General features: G+C 40.4%; 1 protein-coding gene across 2 annotated transcripts; it reads left to right on the top strand.

The window, feature by feature from the left end:
- Positions 1-1,390: 1,390 nt before the first annotated feature.
- fgf24 (fibroblast growth factor 24) lies at positions 1,391-13,806 on the top strand. Of its 2 annotated transcripts, none has more exons than XM_046296607.1 (5): positions 1,391-2,073; positions 2,240-2,276; positions 5,869-6,046; positions 8,121-8,227; positions 12,011-13,806. In XM_046296607.1, exons 1-5 carry the CDS (start codon positions 2,042-2,044, stop codon positions 12,287-12,289), a joined length of 633 nt encoding a protein of 210 aa, XP_046152563.1. In that variant the 5' UTR covers positions 1,391-2,041; the 3' UTR covers positions 12,290-13,806. The 2 variants fall into 2 exon arrangements, with proteins under 2 accessions (XP_046152563.1, XP_046152564.1); XM_046296608.1 differs by lacking the exon at positions 12,011-13,806 and adding an exon at positions 8,317-8,646.
- Positions 13,807-17,872: the final 4,066 nt, after the last annotated feature.

Genomic DNA, 17,872 nt, shown 5'->3' on the forward strand with positions numbered 1-17,872 from the left:
ATGGATGCCCCAGGTCAATCTAATCATCATGTGCACACATTGTGTGTTTATTTCACGGTTCCTATAATAAAGTATTATATTTTGTGCAATTAGGGGGTTTTTGAATTCCGTCATTGGAGGATATCGTTTATTACTGGAGTTTGAAATCTGATAGTACACATGCATTGTACATAGGTACAGAATTGCATACCTTTTGTTGTAATAGCCTATTTTGGAATTATACTGATTCACACAGTCACCCTTGTTCTTACAAGCTATTCAAAGTGCAATCCACTATAGTTTCAATTGATAGCCCTAACTCTATGGGGAAATTTTAAACGCAATGAGGATGGAATGCTGTAGTTCCCGTTGTAATAGGACAATAAATGAGAATCACACAATGGTCCTAAGTGGCGGGAGGGATGTGGGGTCATTCCACTGCGAGTTCAGAGGGCCTCGTAAACACATTCACACCTCTCTTTCATTTAAATGCAGGATAAATTATAGCACATTATTGAAAAATCGAGTTCCACAACAACCTGCATTTCAATGCTGTCTGGGAGAGCTAAGCCCAATCCACAAACGACGTGGCCTCCAATATAACCACAAAACAAGGGAAGCCGAAAAGTGTAATTGTGTTCTGAAAATACGACTCAAACACTCTTTCTCATCTCTAGACAAAGGTAATACAACAAAACATCGGCAGATATATATTTAATATCAATCAATATAATGAACTAATTAGTGATGGTTACGCCATTAATAATATTGGAAAATAATATCGTGGGAAAAACGGATTTATGAATCATAAAAAAATGTGATTAATTTTTAATATTTTTTAAATCCAGGTCTATTCTCCCAAGTAGGGGTGACAGTTAGGCTAGCGATTGAATTGGGCCAGTAACCAAAAGGTCGCTGGTTCGAATCACTGAACCGACTAGGTGAAAAATCTCTCGATGTGCCCATGAGCAAGGTACCTAAATCGCGCTGGATAAGAGCGTCTGCTAAATGACTAAAATGTAAAGTAGCCCAGGCTGTTTTTTGTGAACTTGAAATAGGCCTAAACTTGCATTTAAGGAAATATCCCTTATCGAATTGCTCCAAATGAAATGGATAAACAGAACTTTCTAAAGGGTTGAAAACAGAATGTATGCACACATGACTGTAAGTCGCTTTGGATAAAAGCGTCTGCTAAATGGCATATATATATATATATAAGTCATCAATTTGTGAGTCCCTCCTTGTAGCCTACCAACTCCTTCCCAAGCACCATCATTTATGACTAGAGGAAAACATTCTCCAAACTGATGGTCTCTCAAAAATTACCCTATCAGGTGCACACCGCTGACAAGTTTCCACCCACCAACAAAAAAACCTCACTGTGGCCAAATCCTTAGCCGCAGACCCTCTACTGACAGGCATTACACCATCGCCCCTGCTACGAAGGTCTTCCGCTGGGTTTGATTCAGATGTAATATTTATACTCTCTGGATATCACTGAAGTTTTATCACAACGTGAGGTATACGCCATAACTTTTTTTAAATTTACATTTTCCTATTCAATTTTACGCACTTGTCCCCTTTTGCCCTTTTTCCAATGTGGAGTCGGAAGATGAACATGATCCATGCAAAGTGTAGATATCCCCAGGTACGCACGGAATTGAAATACATCTGATCTTTGGAGCAGCACCTTTGGGAACAAAGAGGGTGCGCGCAATGGATTTTTAAACAAGGGAAAATATACTAAGCAATGGTTGCAAATTGAATATTTCGGCGCCCAGCAAGATACCACTGTCTACACAGCCCGTGAGAGCGGAGCGAGGAGATTTGGAGGGGGACAGGAAACAATAGGCTATATTTTTCCCCTGGATCATTTTTTTTTACAAGGAAGCACCTAATGTTGCATTCAGTGACATTGTTGCACTCCAGTTGTTTATCATTACACTGGGATTCAAAGGCACCTCCGGAATTGTTCGCGTAGTTTAAGGACGCTGGCGGGTCTATCCTCTACTTCTCTCGGGGCTTTAAAACTGTGGAAACAGGTGTATTTCAGCAAGTCAAGATGTCTCTTCTGCCTTCGAGGTTCATATACCTGTAAGGATTCCATCTTTCTATTCCTTTCGTTTTTCAAAACACGTACATTCTTACCAATAGAAGTCGCTAAAAGCTAGTTTACGACCCTTGTCATCCATTTAGGCTATAGTGTTTATATTTAATGTGATTGCTTGTGAGTAACCCCCTCCTCCCCTTCTCTCTCCAGGTGTTTACATTTTCTGGTCCTCTATTTCCAGCTCCAGGTAGGTTGATTCGATTGTTCAGTTTTTGGACAGTGTGTGTGTGTGTGTGTGTGATTTTGCGGCACCCATTCTGGATTTATTATGAACAAATCGTTATCATATAATTGGATACTTGCAAACTGGAAAATACTGTGGTTAGGCGCGCTGGTTCTTTTTCTCAGCTTTGTCTTATTACTTTTCAAAATGACTTTAAATACATAAGATTAACACAATTCCCTAATTAAAGTTGTATTGTTCATTTCATAAAAATACAAGCATAGTAACTCTACCATTGTTTAAACATGACATGTATGGTAGGGAAATAGGTTTGTAATGTAGAAGAAACGACACTACTGCGCACCTTACTCTAATGAACGAGGAGTCCTCGAGTGCATCAGATAAGCGCACAGCGCACCATTGAGCCAGGCAACCAGCGTTGAGGCATGGAAAAAACTGACATGTAGCCTGAAGAAATTTAAAGACATTTAGATCAGGATCATTTGCGATTTTGATAATTTTCAGTGTCGTGGATCTATTCGGTAATAATATAAACTCCACGAATCGCGCGCCTTTTTGGCATGCGATTGATTTGTTAAATTGGTTGTCTGTAGCCTACCTTTCATGCAATACTCAAGTCAAAATGAACATGATGTATTATTATGTAAAGTAACATTCTGCACGGTGTTAGATTCAATTTCTTAACTGTAGCTTAATATTAACAATTCATGTATTTCCGTTTTGGGCATGGTTGTAGGCTATTGGTTATTGTTTGTTCATGACATGTGACGTATGAACATGAATGTAAAACATCTAGACATTTGACATTATGTATTTGGGTTAAATTCATGTCAGATATAAAGGGTAGTTAGGAAACCACCATGTTATATTGCTGGATACAGTGAGAGGCAGCAGTTAACCCACATCCTGCTTCCATGCCTCTGTTGTTGGGGTAGTTTTATAGTCTAGTCAGTATCATATACCGAGGTGATGCCAATCAAACCTCTCCAGGCTTACAGAGAACTAATATAATTGTTTCACCTTTTTCACCCTGTCTCCAATTTAAAGCATATGTGAAAATTAAAAAAAATATTGCTTCTATTTATACAGGGCTAAGTAATTATATACAATGCACCCAATCCTTTGCCCTCTGATTGACGTGATAAGATGTCATGAAATCTAGCTTCTTAAAAAATACTTTGGATTAAAAAAAAACAGAACACTCATGCCAACCTAATTATTTATGGAGGGGCCAATCCATCCAATGAGGCAGCAATATAGACGAAGACAGAGAGTAGAATCCCCCCTTTTACCTCTTGGATTTCACATCTCTGTCAGAGACACCACATCTCTGTCAGAGACACCACATCTCTGTCAGAGACACCACATCTCTGTCAGAGACACCACATCTCTGTCAGAGACACCACATCTCTGTCAGAGACACCACATCTCTGTCAGAGACACCACATCTCTGTCAGAGACACCACATCTCTGTCAGAGACACCACATCTCTGTCAGAGACACCACATCTCTGTCAGAGACACCACATCTCTGTCAGAGATGTTCCTTAATAAATGTGTCATGGGATCATGATTACAAAACCTGGCATTCCCATTTCATAATTAAAAGGGGACATTTTACAAAGACACCAATAAAAAACGAGACACAACTGGGTAATGTGAGGGTTTGTGCTCTGATTGTTCCAAAGGAATTGGGACAAACAATGCTAGTGTTACTGTCTGATTTCGCCCCTGTCCTAGATAGTAATACAATACTAGTGTTTAAATTCTGATATAGTTCTTGCTTTGTATGACTAATTACTTCTGTAATTAAGATGTAGGCCAGAAGGAAGTCTCATAGAGGCTTCGCTAAAGACAAAACCCTCTAGATAGACCAATACAATTATGTAGCACAACCTTGATGGCAGGTAGACTGTGTTATGCAGATAGTAAAGCGTATCTGAGATGCAAGGGGGCTAAGCTTCCCAGTGAAGATGGTGCCAGACTTTTGAAGTTTCAACCATATCCATTTTCGGGCCGTCTTTGAAAAGGGAGACGGCTCGATAAAAAATGTTGTCGATTGCATTAACCTCAGCCCTCTGCAGAGGCTTGCCTTTTTTCTTCGATGTGAAATGCAACTGTCTACAAAACAAACCTTTATGTTTGTTTAGAGATGGAGAGATTTGGCACAAATCCCTCAGCAGTAGTTATCCCCCCCAAAAAATGTTTTAGTACATGCTGGCTTGGTGGTTAGCTTTTGGAGTGGGGGGGGGCTTTTGGTGTTGTAGAGGCTCTATTGGATGCTCTATTGATTTTGAATGCTCTTTTAGTGTTGTTTAGATGCTCTATTGGTTTTAAATGCTCTTTTAGTGTTGTAGAGGCTCTATTGAATGCTCTATTGGTTTTGAATGCTTCTTTGAGTGTTGTAGAGGCTCTATCGGATGCTCTATTATATGAACTTATGAGGTGTATCATAATAACTGTTAATGTTCCTTCCCTCTAAACATTGACTCAATTCAAAGGAAGTTTGATAAATATATTTAAATAAGATTTGCTTATTGATTAAGATGCATGTTTTCTTGAGGCAAATTACTTTCTTTTAGTTGAATATTAAAAAGTGATATACAATTGTTTCATATTTTGATTAATATACCTGCGATAGTATTTCCAAAACTAACTGTGTTATCTAGTACCTTTAATGTTTGCTGACACCAATTTGTTTCTGAGAACAGCCATAACGTGGCTTCGAACAACTGAGATTTGTATTCAGATCAGTGGTTTGTTTTCCCCTTTTGTATTAAAGATTTGTTCTACCCTGAGCATTATTCCCCACTCATTCACTAAATGTCATTCATTTGCTGAGGTTAAAATAACAAGGAGTTGGAGAATGTAATGTGTATATAATTAGCCACCTGAGAGAAGCTACATAAAAGGCCATTACTATGTAATTACCACATGATACAGCTGGGGAACAGGATCTTGGCGTGAATTGAGATTTCAGGGGTTTTGAAAGTGTACATTTTCCTTCCCATCCACATATGGGGTTGGGTGACAGGGCGCTCAGGCTGCATGTATTTGGATGTGTTGTCGAAGTCAGCTATTTAAATAAAAAAAGTAGGCCCTTAGGCAACTTGTAAGTGCAGAACAGACCTTTGCATTCATTCTAACGGCGTGAAGTATTTGAATAGGGGAGTTTATGTTACGAGATGCTCCTTCCTAGTGTGTTTTATGGTAAGAGCTGCCTCTTGCCATCACATCCACGTCTCCACTGTGATTTATAGGCCTTACTGGGCCCTAGGGCAGATATATTTTTGATGATAGTGGAACAGGTCTGGATGCTTCAGGTGTATAATTGCTAGTGGCTTGCTTGCTTGTGGAAATGGAATACTGGTTTCTCAATATGGCCCCAGGCAAATAGTAAATAGCCGCCTCAATACAAAGACATGCAATAATAATGAAGCACGTACCATGTTGCACTTTTGTTCTCTTCTGCTTCTTTGAATGTGTTCTCAATGCCGCACAGTTAGATCAGCTTACAACATCCAAGCAGAGCTTCATGACAGAGTACCGAGTAAAAGCTGCTCCATGAACACCTGTGTCATGTCTTTCTCCTCCAGGAATCACAACAGAGCTCAGCTGATTTTAGGATCTATATCGAGAACCACACGCGGAACCCAGACGACCTGAGCCGGAAGCAGATCCGCATCTACCAATTGTACAGCCGCACCACGGGCAAGCACGTCCAGATCCTGGGCAAGAAGGTCAACGCCAACGGAGACGATGGGGGCAAGTACGGTACGGGAGAATTCCTGTGCACTTCACTTACAGACACGTGAGCCAGTTCCCCTCATCAATGGTCTTTACTGTGGGAATTATCCCATGTGAACCAGGATTCATTGGACCTATTTTGGACCGCTACTGGTCAGAGTTGGAGTTACATTTCTAACTTGTGAACTTTGACCCTAACTCTGCTACTTACTGATTGCTTGGTTAAGCCATTACAATGATGAATAGTGTGGGAATTTGAGGCTATAAGCATGTCTGCCACAGATAAAGCGTGGCTAGATGTATATATTGTCTTTATTCATTGCATCTCAGCTGTGTTCCTTCCACTGTTCTGTTCAGTGACCATACTGAGGTGGGAATACAGCTGATTGTTGTCATGGGAAGTAATTCTGCGTGATGCCTGGCATAGTTGTTTCCAGGTCTACAGAGGGTCTATCAGTTTCTACATTCACTACAGTTTCTACAGTAACTGTGGGCATGGCACATATTCTATTCAAAGTTGGACGGTGGTCTAGGTGCGTTTGTATGGGAGTGCTTGCCTGTTTGCACTCACATGTATGATTTGCCAACAAACAGTCAGTCGGCGGTAATGTTGCCGGCCCGAGTCGACCTCACTGTTGTGTCGACTGTGTTCAGTCACAGATATGCTGAGGCGAGGTTTCCTCTCGTTGCTTGTTAGAGCTTGAGTGGAAGCAGATTCAATGTTTCCCATGAAGACTTGCCAACCCTGCCCCCTCAGCCCCAGTACCTGGCACCTGTGAACTCCCTGACATTGATTTAACAGGAGGCTTGGGAAGACACTCTTCTCTCATCTCTGCACTAATCCTCACTCAGTCATAACAGTAACCGCACAATGGAGGGTCAGAAAGCACGGCTGAGAAATGGAGCCGCAGCGACAGCAAGGTCAGCTACCCCACATATACACGCGGATAAGAGGGAGTTATAATTCTCCTCAGGCAGGAGTGCTTGCCTTCAAGAAATGTGGTATATATAATGTGTCACATGCAATCCCACATAATTGATGTCACCATTTGTCCTACTAGGATAGCATCTTATATCTATATCTAAATGCATAGGTATTTGTAAAAATGTGTAAAAATCCATGTCGGTGCTGGTAAATGATTTTTAAAGGCAGTTGTTGCACCTGTAGTTTCCAGTTGCACTCGCACAAGTCCGCCCTCGGCACAGTCGTTTGAGAGCCAGCACTGAAAATGCTGTGGGGCTTCTATAGCTTGGCTACAGTGAGAAACACTACACTAAAACCACTTCAAGCCAGGCTGTCACAGTACAGCTTGCTTTTTACCTTTGTAGTATGCAAGGGGTGGAAGAGGGGCAGCTAAGTGGGGACTTGTGGCACTCTCTGTCCCAGCTTCTCCAACTCCTCTCAGGAGCTCCATTGTATTTCTCAAACCAGGCCTTCTGTGATTTCAGAGTCTCACCACTGTCATTTTATCCACTTTTCTCCCTGGTCGAGAGAGGGGGATGTCTTCTTCCCTCTCTCTCTCCACGTCAGTTCTCAGACGAGTTTCCCACTCCCCTTCCCATCCAAGATTGTTTAAAGGGACAATTTTGGAGATGCCCCTCCCCACACCTCCTGGCTCCCCCCCCCCCCCCTCGTGCCTCTGTTCCCTTGAGTGCCACTGAATAGACCAGTGTGTTAAACAGATGGATCATCTTTAACTTTTTGATTGAGTGAGCACAGACTAAAGAGAACCTGAAACCTAATCATGAGGGAGCGTAACCCCTCCAAAATGTTTGGCAGATCTCTTGCCCGCGAGGAGCGAACAGAAACAAAGCTGACCCCACAGGGGTTAAGGTTGTGACAGAGCAAAAGAAGCCACTGGTGTGCTTGTTTAGAATGGATCATTTCAAATGTCACCATTTTGTTTTGGCACATATGTTGTTGTGTAAACTTTATCACTGCAGGAAGATGATACTGATGTTGGTGTCTACCTCTCTGGGGTTTATAGTAAATTACCAAACAAATGTTTTACTGGTTAAAACTGTTTATGGACTGTATCAACTCAATGCATGTAAGTGTTTGAAAATAATTATCACGTTTTGTTTCTCTCTCGCCGTCTAGCTCTTCTTATTGTCGAGACGGAAACCTTTGGGAGCCATATTCGAATAAAAGGGGAGGAGAGTGGGCATTACATCTGTATGAACAAGAATGGCAAAATAGTTGGAAAGGTAAGCACATCCTTGGTTGTCACTCTCTTGCCAGAGAACGAGGAAAATCTAACCCAATTGGGCCTTTTCTATTCTCTTGTGTTTTCTAGGTATAATAACAGAGAACACCTAAAGAGACACCCCAGTGTGAACATTACTATGCCTACGCATAGAAACATGGTTTTATGTGTGCTTAAGTTCCCTTTTTAGCAACATGCAGACATTCCTAATAATATACATCAATGTATGAAGAATCTACAGATAACTGCCCAAATAATGGAAACACTTGAGTAAATGAGGGATATAAAGAATGTTGAAAGCAGGTGCTTCCTGAGTTAACGAAGCAATTAACATTCCATCATGTTTCGGGTCATGTATAAAAATGCTGGGCATGCCATTATTTTGGTTACCATGGCTATGCCCCCAAAGGATGACAATGCCCCAATCCACAGGGGACGAGTGGTCACTGAATGATTTGATGAGCATGATAATAATGTAAACCATGGCCGTGTCAGTCACCAGATCTCAACCCAATTGAACACTAACGGGAGATTCTGGAGCGGCGCCTGAGACAGCGTTGTCCACCACCATCAACAACACACCAAATTATGGAATTTATTGTGGAAGAATAGTGTCACATCCCTCCAATAGAGTTCCAGACACTTGTATAATCTATGCCCAGGTGTACTGAAGCTGTTCTGGCTTGTGGTGGCCCAATGCTCTATTAAGACATTTTATGTTGGTGTTTCCTTTATTTTGGCAGTTACCTGTATGTTCACTTGCGTAACATACAAGTCATAACGGAGAGTGCTCACTCAGTGTACCCCTGAATAAAAACCCTTTGATAAGTAACCTGTGCCTTTCTTTCGACACTTCATCGGTCAATTAATAGACTGCAATCCTCACAATGATCACAGTGCTTTGGAAGTCTAATGCCCACACAGGAGGAAAGCCATTGCAATTATACCTCTTGTTCACCAGGTGGCGCCATGTAAAATAGCAGCATGTACACTCCCCTCTGTATTTGTTTGGACAGTGAAGCTAGAATTATACATTTGGCCCGACACTACAGCATTTTGGATTTGAGATCAAATGTGTTATATGTGGGGACATTACTGAATGTCACCTTTTATTTGAGGGCATTGTCATACTTTTCTGTTTTACCATTTAGAATTTAAATCACTTTATACATCGAGTCCCCCCGTTTGAAAAGGTTTTTGTTCATAAGTATTTGGACAAATTAACTTATAGTGTATTGAAGTAGTCACAAGTTTCGTATTTGGTCCCATATTCCTAGCACACAATGTTTACTTCAGGCTTGTGACTTTACAAACTCGTTGGATGCATTTGCAGTTTGTTTCAGTTTCGGATTATATTTTGCCCAATAGTACCTGAATGGTGAATAATGTTTTGTGTCATTTTGGAGTAATTTTATTGTAAATAAGAACAAAAGATGTTTCTGAAAAACTCTACATTAATGTGGATGCTACCATGATTATGGATAATCCTGAATGAATCCTGAATAATGATGAATGACAGAGGCATAAAAATCATACCCTCAAGACACACTAACCTCTCACCATTACCAATAACAGGAGGTTAGCATTTTTGGGGTGGTATGATCTTTGTTCATCTGTAACTTTCTCACTCATCATTATTCATGATTCATTCATTTTATTTTATTTTTTATTTTTATTTCACCTTTATTTAACCAGGTAGGCTAGTTGAGAACAAGTTCTCATTTGCAACTGCGACCTGGCCAAAATAAAGCATAGCATTGTGAACAGACAACACAGAGTTACACATGGAGTAAACAATTAACAAGTTAATAACACAGTAGAAAAAAAATGGGCAGTCTATATACAATGTGTGCAAAAGGCATGAGGAGGTAGGCGAATAATACAATTTTGCAGATTAACACTGGAGTGATAAATGATCAGATGGTCATGTACAGGTAGAGATATTGGTGTGCAAAAGAGCAGAAAAGTAAATAAATAAAAGACAGTATAAAAACAGTATGGGAATGAGGTAGGTGAAAATGGGTGGGCTATTTACCAATAGACAATGTACAGCTGCAGCGATCGGTTAGCTGCTCGGATAGCTGATGTTTGAAGTTGGTGAGGGAGATAAAAGTCTCCAACTTCAGCGATTTTTGCAGTTCGTTCCAGTCACAGGCAGCAGAGTACTGGAACGAAAGGCGGCCAAATGAGGTGTTGGCTTTAGGGATGATCAGTGAGATACACCTGCTGGAGCGCGTGCTACGGATGGGTGTTGCCATCGTGACCAGTGAACTGAGATAAGGCGGAGCATCCACATGATTGTAGAAGTGTTCAGAAACACATTCTATTCTTATTCACTGTAAAAGCGACTCCAAAATGATACATTATTCACCATTCAGTTCCTATTGGGTAAAAGATCATCTGAAACACCAAAACAAGCTGCAAATGCATCCAACAAGTTTGTAGAGTCATAAGCATAATGTAGTCATTGAATATGGGACCAAATACTAAACTTTTGACTACATTAATACATTATAAGTGAATCTTGTCAAAATACTTAATACAAAATACATCTTAAAATGGGGGGTCTAGATATATAAAGTGCTTTTATTTCTAAATGGTAAATCAGATATGTATATAAATACCCTGATATAAAACTTAAAACTTTTAGGAATCTATTAAATCAGATCCGCTTTACCCAACATCTGCATCGTGGTGGTTTTGGCGGTGTCGGAGGTCAAACTGCTTTAGAACTGCCAAATCCACAAGTGGCTCCTGGCATTATACCTTAAGCGGACATTACCATTGGCTGCACGGAGTTGTATTAAAGGGATACGTCAGGATTTTGGAAATGAGGCACTTTACTTCCCCAGAGTCAGATGAACTTGTGGATACCATTTTTATGTCTCTGTGTCCAATGTGAAGGAAGTTAGCATCGGCTTGCGAAACTACCTCTAACTAGTGTTAGAGCAATGGCTGATAGTCTATGGACTTCCAGTCATTTCGCTAACGCTAGTTAGCATTGGCTCGCGAAACTACCTCTAATTTCATAAAAATGGTATCCACGAGTTCATCTGACCAAAATCCCGAAGTATTTCTTTAAGAGAAATCTCACGCACAAGTTAGAACACAGGATTGTGACATGTGATCTACACCTCCATTAAGCTGATGGAAATCCTAATTATTTTGTCGAATGATTTTCAAATTGAGCGTCATTATTTCTATATAGCCTACACTTTTTCGTTCTGAACTTCTAGCATGTGGGACTGGTGTGGCTCCATGACGATGATCAAGAGCAGCTGCTCCCAGATTTGACAGCTCCAAAACAGTTACACCTCAGACACAGCCAAAACAGTTACACCTCAGACACAGCCAAAACAGCTACACCTCAGACACAGCCAAAACAGTTACACCTCAGACACAGCCAAAACAGCTATGCGGGGTGTCGGTTAACGCCGGTTAATGCTTGATCTGATTGAGTCTTGCTTCCCTGTCTAAATACATACATCGGGGAGTGTACATCACAAAACAAGTATTATTCTTTTTAAACACTCACATAGCTTAAACTTACAAATTCAAGGTGTGAAATGTCTAGTAGCGTTTCTGTGTCCTTAAAAGAGCTATACCACAAATGCAACTGGAGTTGTTCCATCTCTTTCTGGCTTCTATGACATACAGCAATGTTCTTTGGCAGTAGGTAAAGTAGATTTCGCTTGATGTTTTGCCGCCGTGGAAGGAGGAAGTCATTGTTTCAGAGTGTTAGAAACCAGGTGCTAAGTGTCTTAACATGTTGTTTTCTTTGCAGCTCAATGGAAGGAACCAGGAGTGCGTCTTTGTGGAAGAATTCTTGGAGAACAACTACACAGCTCTTGTGTCAGCCAAGTACAAAGGCTGGTACCTGGGCTTCAACAGGAAGGGGAGGCCCAAAAAAGGATCGCGGACCACACAAACACAACAGGAAGTGCATTTCATGAAACGCCACCCAAAGGGTAAGGTGGACCCACTAGAAGAGTTTCGTTTCACTACAGTAACTAAGCGGACACGAAGGGCACGTCGCCTAAAACACAACCCCAAAACAAACTGATTGTCCAATGGACAGCACACGCACTGTTGTTTCAAAGGCCATGTAAAGCTTGTTGCCTTAAAACCCCTTAAAGACTTATGTAAAAAGAACGACGACAAAAAATAAATAAAAATTCAGAGGTTTTATTTTTATATTTCAGGAACATTGAACATCTCCCAACTGTTGGATGTTTCTGGGTAATTGTTATAACGTGTCTGTTATTTTATTTATACTGGATAAACTAAGGACGACAAAGGACCCTTTTTGCCACCATCTTCTGCTCCTTTGAATTGCAAACTGAAGGCATCCTTCTGACAGCATGAGTTTATAAATGCTATACAAATCATCCACTAGATTTGATTGGAATACCTGTCAGTTTTGTTTGTGTTACCCCAGACAACATGGATCCCATATTTTCCACTGGAATCGGGACGCCATGGAGACGAAATGGAGAGAGGCGACAATGGCAGGTGAAACAGTTTACCTAGATAACTGCGTAGCTTTGAGTGCAACATCTGACAGTGCCCCCTCTCTCTCCCTCAACTCCCCCTCTGTTGATACCTTCTGACTCGTGGCCTACTCTGGATGGAATGCGCTGAACACGTTGTGCACTGTGCGATTTCTTTGACATGTTGGTGTGCAACCTATGTTTCAGCTGAACACAACATGCTTTGACTAGCCAGACATCAGACAGACGGGGTTGTACGTTTTGTTTAACTTGAGTTGATGTGGCTCAGAAGTGAACTGAGACAGAAACACTGACGCTGTTAAAATGGGAAATGTAATATCCCACCTCTTGCCTTACTTTCCTTAGTGTGGTAGAATGGTTGAAAAAGACTAATGAATACTGGACAGCTTCTCAAACATTGCCGTACAAGTATGTGAGGTTATCTTATATACATATATTTTGACACAGAGCAAGCTATCTGGTATTATTACCATCTGCATCCACCAATTTACCCTGCTTTTCATAGGCCTACAACCAAAAGGTGGATTGTATCACTGGTTGTCCATGGTGCACCCAAGCACCCATGTTCAAAGAGACATCCCAAAAACTCTTCATCTCTAACATTGTGTTCAATCAAGCCGGTTATATTGTCGAGAGCACTGAATTGTTATAATGCGTACTAGGAAAGGTATATATTCATCCTACCCACCCACTATCTCCGTATTGTAAGACCTAACTCTTAAAACCCTGAAAACCATATAACGAGAAATGTGCTTATTTTGGATCCGGGGAACAGGTTGCGGCCATCACTAGACCTGGCAACCAGAGGAGTTGTGATCCCTACAGAACAATGTTGACCATTTGCCAGTGACGACAAAGTTCAGCCTCTATTCCTGGGTACAGCTGTAGTAGCCTATATATTTGTCTACCACCTGACAGGTTTTGTATGAGATGCTACTAACAACATGACACATTTATGAATTTTTAAAATGTATGCAAAAATAATTTTATGACTATTATAAGATATTTATTGCCTTTCTTTGTAAATACAATGTGATGAATTTATTTGGCCTCTGTTAATAAAATGAGGACTATATTTAAAAAAGGTATTCTATGTGTTTATAGTTGTGGGGCAAATACTGTACACGTGCCTTTTCTCTCCTAGACATTGGGGTTATATACATTCACTGGGTAACTACTTTCCCATAGAACTTTAGACTAATGTGGTAGCTATCAATTGGTCAGACATTGAGTACATTCCCTTCTCTGCATACTGCCAAGGTATGCATTTTCATATACAAACCTTAAAGTGTGAAGGCTTCTTGTAACAGCAGTAGATTTCTATGTTGAGAAAGGTTGCATTGCGGAATCATTGGAAGAGCTAATCTAAGGATTGGAAATGTGTTTTAATGGCTGACAAGTTTACTATAACCTAACCGTGAACTTTGACGGTACATTAGCTGGTCCATGCTAAGACGTTCTCCAACAGATCTTAGGTGTTAGTAGTTACCTCTCATCACCTCTTTAATATTTGGATAGAATTGATGTTTTAGGAATACTGCATGTACTGACTGTAAGGCAATTTTATCTACAAGGAACAAAAGTATTATTATTGTTTTTTGTTGGTCCACATGATACAAATATAGATTTTTGTTAATCTAACATCTGAGTTAAGATGTGGGTTGGCAGACAGTGCCCGCATAACCTTTCACATTACGCAAATTGCAATCATAACTGGGATGTCCTAAACTTATAAAATCAGAGATAAATTGCTTGGAATGTTATGTGGACATCAAAGTCAAGGCTGAAAACCAGGATAAAGGGAGTTTGGTGTCATTGAAATTGTGGAAATATGGAGAGATATTTTAGCATTTTGGTGTAGCCAGTGCACTGATGGACTCCTTACTGGCACAACTAAATCTAGAAAGAGGACATTTTGCCATGAGTCCATAACAGTTGAAAGACAAGGAATGTTGAGAGAATAGCAGCGAGCTCTCTGCTGTGAACATTCTATGACTGAACATTGTGTTACTTTAATACAAATGATAATACTTTTATACAAAATGTTGTAAGCCTCTTTTTGGCACAAAGGTTTGAGACATTTTTCCTCCTTAAAAACAGGGTGAAGGAATGTGGAAAAGCATGTCTTATAATGTTGTGCGCTGGAATGGTGTTTACAGGAACCGTCAGACTGAAAAATGGCAGTTTTGAACAAAAAAGGTATTTTGTTTAAGTTCCTACTGATGTTATCAGACACCCAGTAGGCTAGCCACCTAGCTACACCAGATGAAGACTCTATTCCTTCATTGGATTTAGAAGTCTTATACATGTTTCATACTCTGTCTGCTTTTAAAAGTACTGTTTTGTATGTGACATGAAGATTCTCCAAAACAGAACTCAAAGAAACTAGTGTTCCATTCACGCGTGTATGTTTTTTAGGGATGCTCAGTCATGCTTTGCGGTGTCTCATAGCACCTTTTATTTCATGTATGGTACTCGTACCATACGGAATCCCTTAACAGGTTCATGACCAGGTCTGGTGATTTGTCAATTTAGTATATCAAAGTTCAAATATTGTGCCTGTGCAAATGACTTACAGGGTAGTAATAATAACATAATTATATGCATATTAATAATGTCCCTCAACAATCTACATTTAACAAAAAATATAAATGCAACAATTTCAAAGATTTGACTGAATTACAGTTCATATAAGGAAATCAGTCAATATAAACACATTCATTAGGCCCTTATCTATGGTTTTCACATGACTGGAAATACAGATATGCATCTGTTGTTCACAGATACCTTTAAAACAATGGAGTGGCGTGGATCATAAAACCAGTCCGTATCTGGTGTGACCACCATTTACCTCATGCAGCGCAACATATCTCCTTCACATAGAGTTGATCAGGCTGTTGATTGTGGCCTGTGGAATGTTGTCGCACTCCTCTTCAATGGCTGTGCGAAATTGCTGGATATTAGAGGAAACTGGAACAGAGCATCCCAAACAAGCTCAATGGGTCACATGTCTGGTGAGTAGGCAGTCCAAGAACTGGAGTATTTTCAGTTTACAGGAATTGTGCACAAATCCGTGCGACATGGAGTCGTGCATTATCATGCTGAAACATGAGGTGACGGCAGCGCATAAATGGCACGACAATGGCGTCAGGATCTCGTCACGGTATCTCTATGCATTCAAATTGCCATCGATAAAATGCATTTGTGTTCTTTGTCCGTAGCTTATGCCTGCCCATACCCTAACCCCACCACCACCATGGGGCACTAGGCTCACAATGTTGACATCAGCAAACCACTCGCACACACGACGCCATACACACTGTCTGCCATCTGCCTGGTACAGTTGAAACTAGGATTAATCTGTGAAGAGCACACTTCTCCAGCGGTGGTCATCAAAGGTGAGCATCTGCCCACTGAAGTCGGTTACGACTCCGAACTGCAGTCAGGTCAAGACCCCGGTGAGGATGACGGACACGCAGATGAGCTTCCCTGAGATGGTTTCTGACAGTTTGTGCAGAAATTTGTCGGTTGTTCAAACCCACAGTTTCATCAGCTGTCCAGGTGACTGGTCTCAGATGATCCCGCAGGTGAAGAAACCGGATGTGGAAGTCCTGGGCTGGCGGGTTACACGTGGTCTGTGGTTGTGAGGCCAGTTGGACGTATTGACAAATTCTCTAAAATGACAGAGGCGGCTTATTGTAGAGAAATTAACATTAAATTCTCTGGCAATAGTTCTGGTGGACATTCCTGCAGTCAGCATGCCAATTGCACACTCCCTCAAAACTCTGTGGCGTTGTGTTGTGTGATAAAACTGCACATTTTCGAGTGGCCTGCACAAAGTGCACCTGTGTAATGAGCATGCTGTGTAATCAGCTTCTTGATATTCCACATCTGTCTGGTGGATGGATTATCTTGGCAAAGCAGAAATGCTCACTAACAGAGATATAAACACATTTGTGCACAAAATAGGAGATAAATATGTTTGTTTTTTGCATAAGGAACATTTCTGGAATCTTTTATTTCAGCTAATGAAACATGGGATCAACACTTGTTGTGTTTATATTTTTGTTCAGTATATTATGGAAGAGAAAGAAGAGAGATGTCATCCAAAGAAATAGAGGTTAAGGGGCAAAACGAGCTCTAAACGAGCACCAATGGTAACAAATGTATAGAACCTTTTGGAATGAACCAAAGACATTTTGCATAAACCTCCTGCCAAGCCTTTCTTTGAGTTAACCTTTGATCACTGGAGGATAGACTTGGAACTGAACCAATAACTTTGAAATGAAACACAAAATCCTCGTTCCAAATCTTTTCTGCAGGGAGCTGAAACTTTAAATGTCGTAGGGGCAAAATAGTCCTATTATCAGATTTTCTTTTACTTAGTGACAAAATGTCAAATAAATTATTTATGAACTCAATGTTTCTCATAACATCATCCATCAACATATAAAAACATATTAAGAAAGGTATTACAACGGCCTCTGTCACTGTCTAGAGAAAACGTGCTCTATTTCTGGTGCCACATAAGTCCAACAAATGTCATTGGAACAACCAAAGTCTTCCTCAGAATTTTAAGCACAACAAGCACAAGCTTAATAAGAAGCCCTGTCAACACACTATTTGAGACATAGAACAACCGTCGTCTCTCAAATACTACTTAACTTACCCTCAGGTTAGGGAAAAACAAAGACAAAAGCAAAATGGTCACCAGGCTCTACTATAGCCATTTACTGTAGATCTATGTCACGTAATTTACCATTGAGACATCGTACTGCAGTCTTTCTTACTCTAGCTAAATATTAAACCGTACTTGACTGGTCTTCTATTATGACTAAACATTCCACAAGGGGAACATTTTGTGATACTCAATGTTTTTATTGTTTGTCTTTGGACCTACAGCTGAGCAGTGTTTTTACAGGATTATAAATCTGCTTATATACAATTATTCTGCTAAAAACCGTCTCAGTTTTCTTTTAATAATAGATATTTGGATGGGTATGAAGCACTGTTGCTTTAGCCGTTGACCCATACTAAGTGGTTAGTTAGAAAAATATTATTCTATTTATAGTAGTTTGGTGTCAGATGTTATACAGTACATGTACAATATTGTTAATTTAATGGATGACATGTTT

This window comes from Oncorhynchus gorbuscha, linkage group LG13 (genome assembly GCF_021184085.1).
Source record: "Oncorhynchus gorbuscha isolate QuinsamMale2020 ecotype Even-year linkage group LG13, OgorEven_v1.0, whole genome shotgun sequence".
NCBI lineage: Eukaryota > Metazoa > Chordata > Actinopteri > Salmoniformes > Salmonidae > Oncorhynchus > Oncorhynchus gorbuscha.

Bases quoted from the DNA above. Each gene is read 5' to 3' on its own strand.
- fgf24 (XM_046296607.1), top strand. From the start codon at position 2,042: ATGTCTCTTCTGCCTTCGAGGTTCATATACCT. The intron at 2,277-5,868 runs GTAGGTTGATTC...TTTCTCCTCCAG, and splicing joins TCCTCTATTTCCAGCTCCAG to GAATCACAACAGAGCTCAGC. The intron at 6,047-8,120 runs GTACGGGAGAAT...CTCGCCGTCTAG, and splicing joins AGACGATGGGGGCAAGTACG to CTCTTCTTATTGTCGAGACG.